This window comes from Sipha flava, unplaced genomic scaffold (assembly GCF_003268045.1).
Source record: "Sipha flava isolate LNK unplaced genomic scaffold, YSA_version1 214_pilon_pilon, whole genome shotgun sequence".
In the NCBI taxonomy this organism is placed as follows: domain Eukaryota; kingdom Metazoa; phylum Arthropoda; class Insecta; order Hemiptera; family Aphididae; genus Sipha; species Sipha flava.
In genome coordinates this window covers 122,434-133,288 of record NW_020272832.1, presented here as the reverse complement: position 1 = coordinate 133,288, position 10,855 = coordinate 122,434, and the positions used below count along the sequence as shown (strand labels likewise).

Below are 10,855 nucleotides of genomic sequence, written 5' to 3'. Positions count from 1 at the left end.
AAAAAAAAAAAATATGTGAAAGTACTCAATATCATAAAAATAGTGGAAAAAGTTAGCGAATCGAATACCTGTACGAGTGATTTCACCCGGTCGAACAGAGCATTTGCTATCCAGTATATACTATCTTGACTGTAATGAACTCTTTAAGACTGCGAGTGAACCGTACCTACCCGACGACTGACATTAGGTACTGCGTATGCGACAACGCGTAACAATACAGGTGATGTGTTCAAACAAAGGCCAGTACATAATAACTAAAGACCGGATTTAATTGATATTGCAACTTGTTATTGGTACCCGGTAAATCAAATGTGTATACGAACCAGATCAATTACAGTCTTCCTATTTAGTTTAATAATGGTTACGAATTTTTTTGCATTCATTGCAATTTTTTATACTTCAGATGATAGAATATACAACAAAATTATTTACAAAGTGGTTTTACAAAAAAAAAAAAAATATAACTAAGACGTAAATTTTTAAATGTAGCTATATGTAGTTTAGGATTTCAAAAATTATATTTAACTGACTTATCCACAAAATTCACAAGTTTAGAAGAATCAAATAGTCAATTATTTAATAGTTTAAACATATTTTGTGAAATTGAAAATATTTTTATAAATATTCCCGGTCCTAATGGAAAAATAGTTAAAGATAAATTAAAATATGTCTTAGAAAAAAAATGAAGGATATAAAACTACTAAGACTTAATCTGAGATTATGACAGGAGATAAAAATGTTTATTTAGGTATAATTAAATTAAATTTTTTAAATTATTTTGAATATGCATCGATAACAAGTGTCAACGATGAACACGCTTTTTCATTGTATAAATATATTTTAAGTAACGGACGATACAATTTTCAATAACACAATTTACAGATGTATATAATAATAAATTTTAATTCAGAAAAATTATATATTTTGTAAATATTGTATTTATGTCTATAATATTTTTTTAGTATGTAATTAATGAATATTTATTTGATATGATTTTACTATGTACCTTTAATATATATTTCATTGCGATTTCGGCACTTTTTTAGTGAAAATTTAAAATATTTTTAATGCAATTATATCCGGTCTTGAATAATAACTAATGAGTAACAATCATATCTCAGAGTTCAGCCGCAGTGACGATACACAAATAAGCTGTAAAACATGCGCTAGCGAGTATTCCATATTTATCATAACTATTGCGTACCAGCACATCCTTGGTGCCAAATTAACGATTTTAAATCGATCGGTCAATGCGTTTTTTTTTTTTTGGTAGCCAAAAAATAAGTACAATAAAAAATAAATAATAACCAGCGATCAAATTCTATACTCTGGAGTCACAGCGGTGGCCACAACTCGTTTGCGCACATTTACCTTTTTTACAACTCGTCCGCGCAAAAATGCACAACTCGATTGCGCACATATATTTTGGTTACCTGTGACGAAAATCCCTAATGTCAAAACTCGTTTGCTTATTATCGTTGATTATTATACTCCTCGCGGTTATGAGAGTTGACTACTTTTATTATTTTGTTTGAGTTATTAACAATAACACTCGCAGGACATTTTTTTCTTAGTGCATCTAAAATTTGAACATCCACTCATTAAAACACGGTGTCCACTAAATTTATAATTATCAATATTGCAACATTGTTTTCCTCACCGAAGTTCAAAAATGTTAGAAATGTCTGCGTCATATTAAAGTTTACGTCGTCAACACACTAGTCACCACTGTACCGTCCGTAGTCCATACCTACTGAAACTTTACGTGGCATGTGTTGTGTTGCTGTTATGCGCAAACGAGTTATTTGTTTTCAGGTAAACGACCGATTTCGTCGTGCGCAAACGAGTTGCAACGGCAGCGGTGTACATTGCTCGCGTGACTGATACGACTCTGCGGTGGTGCGATTGGAAAACACTTCCGTGAAGTCCACGAACAACTTGAACACGTCAACTTTTCCGCAATATAACCATTATATTACATAATAAACATCATGCGGACGAGTACGAAAAAGTGAAACCCGACGGCCGGACGGTTAGCAAGTAGGTGGTTCGAAAAACGTTCAACCTCACCGTCGGGCTCTCTCTCTCTTTTCAAAACGTTTGGCACGTATCAAGCTTACAGTTGCTACCATTTGTCCGCGGCGCAGTTTCGCCTCGCCGTAACTGTGTACACTTGTGTAACTCCCGAGATTCGGACCCGGGAGCGGGTTGATGACTTCCTATCCATCTCGACATGTATGCGTATCATAACCGTGCACGCAAGGGTGCCGGGTATGCCCGGGAACCCCCAGAAATCGTGTAAACGGGTCTCTAAAATTAGAGTTTAACAGTGAGGGGCCTCTAGTTCAACTGAAGTTTCTCAAATTAATCGTGATTTATTCCAAAATATTTCGTAGAAAATAAATTGTTTTTCGTAATAGAAGAAATAAAACAAAACGTTTGGGATTTCGCGCGAAAACTTATTCTGTTATAAACCAGTTAAAATTGACTAAAATAGTACAAATCATAAGTAACTGAAGCTATCCGAGAAAAGTGTACGAGATTCGAAGAAAACGTATTCGTCGGGGCTAATACACCACAGTATTGAATAAAATACTAAAATTATATTTGTTTAATTATTCGTACGTTATAATTTATTAAATATACCAACACGTTTTGTTTAGATAGCGCATAAAAGTGTTGTAGGTACCCCCTGAAATATAGGTAAGCTCACGTTTGTGATAGGTGTAACGGAAAAAGTGCGCAGATCTTCAGTGAAATATGATCTTTAAATCAAATACACGTCCTGCCGTCATGATGTATACGTGAAAATGTTATTGATATAACTGTATAGATCTAGTGTAACACTAGGGATACGTAATCATCAATATTTTAACGGTATACATTAATTCGTTAGTATAATACAGCCATCGTTCAACGTGCAGCACGTGTTGATACGTAATTTTCACTACTCGTTCGGGGTTCGACACCAGACCCTTGCTGCAGTAATCGCGAAATAGAAATAAAATCAAACTTTTTTTTGTGAACTGTAGAAGAAAACGAAATGTTCAATATGATGCATACGAGAATGTTGCACTTAAAGCACTGTGTCAGTTTATGAAATAACTAGGTAATTTATAAAAATCACTAAAAACTGTAGGTAATATATGTGTGTACAATATCGTTATTTTGCTGTCCATCATAGCAATAAATCAGATAAAACCGACGTTCTTATTGTCGGTGACTGCGGTATTCATGTACGTTTATCGTGTTAGATATAGCTATCGTTGTACATGTATTATTATTAAGATTGTCAGTAACATTGGTAAGGTTTAAGGTTTAGTCATACAGTCACACCCGTTCAGTGTTGGTTCGTCTGTCTTTACATTAGCCTTGCATGTACAAATAAATGATTAATTGAATTTAAAACAAACAAAACGTTATGATACGTTTAAAATTTTAATGTATTATGTATCCTTCAACATATATCAAACCAAAATTGTTTAGAATAACAAGATATCCGATGAAATAACTAGTGAAAGCATAATTTTCATATATGATTTCATGGTTCAACTAACATTCATAGGCAATTCATGAAATACCTGATCATTTCATAAAATAACGGAATTCAATACTTTAACTGTAACATTCACGTATATAATAATTACTATACTGTACTGAGCTAAAACTTTGCGCTCTAACCACTGTATGATACGTATATGTTGATGAACCGATATCGTCAAATGTTTGGGACTGATGATTATGCGCAATGTTGTGGCACGCATTTACCATTCGTATTCCGTGCAAAGAAACAAAACATATTTCACGAACAAATAAAAAGCAAATGTATTTTATCTGAAAATCTGATTAACGTACAAGTGTTACGTGTCGGTGCACGCGGATAAGACATAAGCTCGTATTTTTTTTGTTTTTTTTTTTTTTTTTTACAGGCAATTATTATTGTTATTATTAAAAGCATAGTTACGTGCGAGCTGGATTTTCTTTTAACGAATTTTGTACACGGTGCGATTCCTCTGAAAAAATATCGTCCTCGATATTCGTACCCACTCAAATTAGAGATAAGTAAAATAAAAACTTGGAACAGGGTCGTGATCGCTTTATTTCCCGGTCGAAGTGTTGACAACTTGAACATTTTAAACTATACCACACGACAGTCGTATAAGCATATTATTAGGTAAACGCGTTCGTTTTAATTTTTATCAAAAAATGACGTAATTAATGTTATTAGTCGTTTCTGCTTCGATGTCTTGTCGAAATCACTTTGGACCAAATACGAATGCATTCAGTACCTGCTGTGTCTATGACTGGTATACATTTCGCCAGCTACTTAATTAGGACGATCGATCGTTGGTGCTCGAAACGTAACGTATCCCATGGTACACGTCGTCGTTATCTGCTTATTAATGGGAATTTCACTTGTTAGCAAATTGATGTCAAACTTGTTTCCACGTCGGCGGAATGGAAAATCAACGGCTAGGTAATGCCTAAGGAGTAGTCCTTGAAAATAGTTCGGGCGCGCCACTGGTCGCAAATGATTAATGGTTTGTGACTTGTATGAAAACTATTCATCAGCATAATGTGTCGTTTGTATAACGCTTGAAAAGTTATTAAGTTATTATTGTTTAGAACAACATTCATGTGGCGCGTATACAGTTTGACATTCGTGGTAGTGAAAATAAAAAAAAATATTTTTTTAAAAATTGTGACGACTAAAAGTTGAATTACACGAGTATGATGCAGTGACAGTATACATATTATATGTTTATTAGATATTAAGCGAAAGATTATTTGAATACGCAACGTAATTCGTTAAAAAAACTTACTGTTTTATTTATGAAATGTAGTCATCGGAAGAAAAATCAATGAGGATACTCAACGGTTACATGTTGCCATGTTTCGATTTGTTTTAATTGCGAACGGGAGATTGAACATTTTTTTATTATTATTTTTCACTACGAAACGTTATGGAAATCTGCATGAAAACAAAACAGGTTAAGATCTGATATTAATAAGTGCACGACGAATGTTTTGTGCGCTGTGAAGTTAAAAATTATATTTTATCGCAAAGGTACTAAGTGTACTTTTGTTTGTTAAGTTTCTGCGACGAATTATTAATATGACGGTAATATTTGTTTTGCTGCTAAAAAAAAAAAAATTCAACGTTTATCACGTCGAAATCCATTTAAATCGTCTAAATTATATTATTATAACGATAGGGTCGTAAATATTTTTAAACTATGCGCATGCACGTTTGAACTTATCTCGTTTAACTATTGCGTGTTCGAAGTGCCATTTCCGAAATCGTAATTGTTAATTTCAGCTCACCGGTGCAAATGATATTTTCAACAATATCCGACGGCAGTGAGAACTCCGTACCTGCACGACGAACGTTTATCGACCGCGGACCGTTTTGTATTGTTCATTACCGTCGCGCGTTGGTTGTCGTTGAATTGAAACGGGTAAGAGGAGTATACACAACATAATTCGAGCTCGGATTGCGATTCGGTTAGACGGTATATGAATAATGGATTTGTCGGTACACAATACAAAATTATGCGAGTTATGTTTTTCGAACGGTCGTAAATCATGCGCGCGACTAGCGAACGTTGTTATTTGATTAAATATCGAACGGATTGCACGAATACCTCCGGCGTTAATATAAGCGCTGCGGGAATTCACCGGACAAACGTTTCACGATCATCGAATTTGATGTTCAACATTCAATATCGTTAACGCGGGACCGTTTCGTGTTGCACACGCATGTCACCGCGACATTTATGTTTTTGGGGTGGCCACTAGTTGCGTCCCGTGGTAAAAATTGCTTCCGAACGAGGTTTTTTTTTTTTTTTTGGGGTGCATACGAATCGCGGCCCGAAATTTGAAATTGAATTAATTTAAATATGTACATTTAAATTTAAAAAGCTTCATTTTCCTTCACATTTATAGCAATACTATTATTACGTTATTATTTAAATGGATGTACGCGGTACAAGTCTTTTTAGTAAAGCAATATCGATCGACATCATTTTTTAAATGTTTACGGAAACGAAATCTATATCCATCGGTTACATATAAACTGCGATTTTCTTCACTCAACATTTCAACATTCGACATTATAAATAAATTGAAATACACAGAAAAGCGACGGAACGTTCTTAGCGGTAGTAAAGCGGAGACTAAGGTGTACTTATCGGTATCCACATTATATTTTGATCATATCTTATCGGTCGAGATTAAAATATCTAGAGTTAGAAACCCCCGGGCCGCAACTCGTCTGTACCCATAAATAAACTCGGGCCGCAATTCGGATCGTTAGACGTTTTTTCGTTGATATCTTTGGGACGCAACTAGCGTTTTTGTACCTGTACGTTCGTCATTACAGCCGCGCATGATCGACGGGGTTGTGCATAATTATATGTTTATCGTATACGAATTACTTCCGCGGTGTTAACATCTTTGCTGCTGATCGGAAAATCACGGGTGTGCACGTGGATTTCGTTGCGTACTTACTACACGTTATTATCAATGACCAGTTCGAAAAAAACACACACAAAAAGTAAATAGTAAAAAAAATAAAAAAAACGTTGTACGATTAAAATAAACCAAAATAATTGGGTACGAATTTGTTGTGCATGCTTAAAAATATTACTGGTAAACAACACGTCTGCATTCACTCGAGAGATTTTTTTTTTTTTTTTTTTTGTATACATGCATTGTACATATTTTCCTTAACATAATACGGCGTTCGGCGGCGTTGCATTCTTCTTTGGACCGTACAGTAGCTGAAAATGAGGAAAATTGTCCAGATGCTATTTAAACGGTAACAATATGTGTACGCAATGGTTTCTTTTAAACAATTTGGTTTTATTTATTTATTTATTTTATTTTTTTTTAACGCCCACGTTCTATACGCGTACATTAGACGTTAATATTATAACGGTATTGCTCCGACGTTGCATAACGACGTTTAATAACGTGAAATAACGTACCTAGCGTAAAAAAATATCGTCGAAATTGTTTTTACCGTTTAAATAGCGAAACAGTAAGTGGAATAAAAAATTTGACCGTATATATTTCTTTGAAAACATTTTATTCATATTCTAATTACAAATATTTTAGATTTAAATTAGACTACAAAGATAATTTTCTATTATAAAAACGATATGTCGACATGTACAAATCCATCATAATATAGACAAGTTGTTCAAAACTTTCGGGACGGAAACATTTACATTTTACAAACATTTTAATACGTGTTATAAACATTCGCGAACAGTTAACTATACCTTAAAACAAGGATCATAATCATTATATATGTATATATATTTATTATGTATTAAAATATTAAACTTTTACTTTATAATATTTGATTTGAAATGAACATAATAAGTATATAAGTTGTACGCATAAATCAACTTCAAAACTATAACACTATGCCGGAAGGAGGAGATAGTTCACGGAACACGTCCGTGCGAAGTTCGTTTATAAATGTTGTTAAATAAATAAAAAATATTTTCCTTACGCGGTAGTAGGTAGAGGCGGAGAGACTTTATATATATATATATATATATTATATCGAGGCGTCGTCTATCGTCTAATTTTCTAAAACCGAATGCGCATAACAGCACTACACGCTAAATATCTCGTTTTACGCTATAAAAACTGTACGGGTACACGTACACGCATACACATGTACAATAATAACAAGGTAAATACCTACGGTACCTATGCGTACCGACGGGGTGGGGTGGGGGGTGTCGGTCGATCACGTTCAGGGTCGTTTTTATTTTTTTTTCTTTCTTTTACATAACTACGGTATACGTTGTACAGAAACAGTAACACGTCGTAAAAAAATTACAATACGGAATCATAATGCATGTATACAAATGTTAATGTAAGGTAAAACGTTTTGTTACACGTTCGCCCATCCGGCGTCACAACAGATGCCGGCGCCCCGTGCTCAAAAAATGTACTCCAAAATCGGCTACGTAAAATATACGTGTAAAAACGTGTAATCGACGGGCGTACAACGCGGGCGAGTACGGGTGGTATACTGGTATACGTTACCGGTATGTATATATATATATATATATATATATGTATTCGTAAGCCACTACGGTTATACGGTGGTAACTGTAATCTACGACGAACGTGCGCGCGCGCACACGTAGGTCTTCGGAAAAAATACACATTGCGGTGCAACAAATTTACAACGGAAATTAATAACCAAAAATACTGTTTTACTGCTGCCGTTCTATAAAAAAAATAAGAAAAAATAAAAAAAAATAAAAATATTCTATGCTTAGGTTACTATGTTGTAGCATGCATCGTCGTTGACCAATCGATATATTTCTCTAACTGCGCGGAAAGGTTTGATCCGTCGTGCGCGTACGTGTTGTATATGTTACCGGAAAAGATGAGAATTCAGGAATCGTCGGTATATCCTAGTCATTGTCGACAACGACTGGAAAGGTTAGGCAATGTTGGATATTTCGTAGTTTCATCAACGTTTCCGTATTATATTAGGCAATGTTTATAAATCCGCGTTCAAACAAATATCAACACCGCTTTATCGGTGATCGATCTGATTACGGAACATTCAAGTCTTCATGAAATATACATTAATTTTAAATGTCGAACATTTTTTTTTGAATCTTTTGCGGTGCTACGAACGGAGCCCTAGGCAAACCGTTGCGGAGCACCAAAGGCTTCGCGGAGCACGGTTTGGGTACCGCTCTACTAGATTATATAATTCCAAGTGTCATAGTAATTTACCACGTAACAATAAAGATTAAGATTATGATTTATCCTAAATAGCTAATGAGTATTAAAATATATTAAATTAATTTTTAATGTTATTATCAATGCCTTCTTTTATTAGGAATTGTTATCAATGACTAGGTATTGACATTAATTCCTTACTAAATCAGGCATTATCGTTATTGACTAGTCATTGTCAACACGGACTGATTGTCATATTTTCCGGTAACATATACACGTGTAATACGAATCGTAAAGGATGCGCAGTTCTGATCCTATATCGATTTATAAACAATCGCCCGTAGAACGCCACCGTTAAAATATTATTGTCCGTCCACACACGTATACTCACACATGCGCGCACACGGGCGTATACACTCGTAAAGATCATCGCGAGGGAAACAATCGATCCATTGCCGTGGTCGAAATCGTTTGACTTTACTTTTGATATGTGATATATATTTATTATGTATGCGCAACGATACGAATATCAACCTATTGTCGTTGTTCGTTTTATCGTTATTTAAAAGTTCGTCTCGTGTAACCGTTTGTCCGATTTAAATGATCATCAATCATTTTTAAACGGGACAAGAACGGTACAGTGAAATACGTAGACGTATCGATTATCGGAGGATCAACATCGATAGAGAGATAAATCACCTTTCAATTCCACTCGGTCGTTCTCGCCTTACGTGCGTAATATAGTAATACACCCCAAAGATTTCCCCTTGAAGTATTTACACCGAGTCGGCTATCTAGTTACCGTATGTTTTTTTGTAATTTATTCATTGTGTTAAGTCTAAAATCGTCTGGATCGCACGCGGAATAGTGTTTTGATGATTTGTATTTTTTCGCATAAAATATTAAACGGTCATTTTATTAAAAAAAAAACAAAAAAATAAGAGTTGATCAACACGATTTATTATTTTTAGATCCATGCGTTTGAATTTTTTACGTTTTCGACATATCTGTGTGATGAATAATTATAAGCAATCTACAATCATGGGTCGAATTTCATCTGCGGGATATACACGATGATAAATGGAATCGATCGACGCGTTGTAATCATTAATTATCTATGTACCGTACTGTATGGTTATAAGGCTGCAATCGACGTATGACGATTTCGGGATAAGTGGACGGTCTTTTTGTTATTTTTTTTTTTTTTTTTTTTTTATGTTATTCTTTAAATTTCTTTCAGCGGTTCGAGCACATTTTCGCACAAGGGGCCTTCGCCGCAGTTCCCGACCTAACAAACACTCTACTCTAGAACCTGGTGGGACTACAGCATCTGTTCGGCCGGGAAACCGAATCTCAGGACGGCGGACGGACAGGATAACGGTCGGACGTGGTGCCGGTGGGCGTGGTCGGGTTGCTTAGCGAGAGCTTACACTGTACCTTTAGCCTATCAGCGTAGACTTCGTCGTCCAGCGTGGCGAGCGAGTTGGCCAGCAGGTCGTCCGGAGAGTCCGGCGGCTCCGACGACGATCCTTTACACTTACCGTCCGGGGCGAATGCGTTTTTGTCCAACGTCAGTCTAAAACCGAAACCGTTGCGTCAAGCCGGGCACATATAACAAACATAATATGATTGTACAAGAATACGTAGTTATTGTATAGAATATAAGTAATAATTTGTTTGAAAATTATCGAAAACGCATTAACTGCAGTAATCGTTTCGCCGTCATCTAGTCCGTGACGTGCTTTCTGTTTCCGAAGTGAAGGCACAGATCCTTTTGGTCGAGAGAGAGAGAGAGAGAGAGAGAGAGAGAGAGAGAGAGAGAGAGAGAGAGAGAGAGAGAGTGAGAAAGAGATGCACGCGGTTCTTTCGGTTCAAGTCGGCTAAAGCCGATGTTTATGCACGTGTATACTTACATTTGTCGCTGAATGAGGTTTTGCCATACCGCTTTGAGTTCAGGTTTGGGCGCTCGGAGTACGATAACTCTTCCTCTGTTTTTAGGCAATCTCGAAAGGGTACCCGACAGATCGGATAACAAAGGACTACATCCGGTCATGGCCGGACTACTGTGACAGGACGTGTTATCTGATCCACTATTTATCACTAATCGGAATTCTGTATCTGAAACGACAACAAT

At 35.7% G+C, this 10,855-nt stretch overlaps 1 protein-coding gene across 1 annotated transcript in view; it reads right to left on the bottom strand.

Moving 5' to 3' along the window:
• The window catches only part of LOC112682900, a gene marked incomplete in the record, with an annotated part of 75,501 nt that overhangs the window by 20,381 nt on the left and 44,265 nt on the right, over window positions 1–10,855 (bottom strand). The window contains 2 exon segments of the mRNA XM_025553667.1: window positions 10,159–10,297; window positions 10,635–10,839. Coding sequence (XP_025409452.1) covers window positions 10,159–10,297; window positions 10,635–10,839 — 344 coding nt within the window.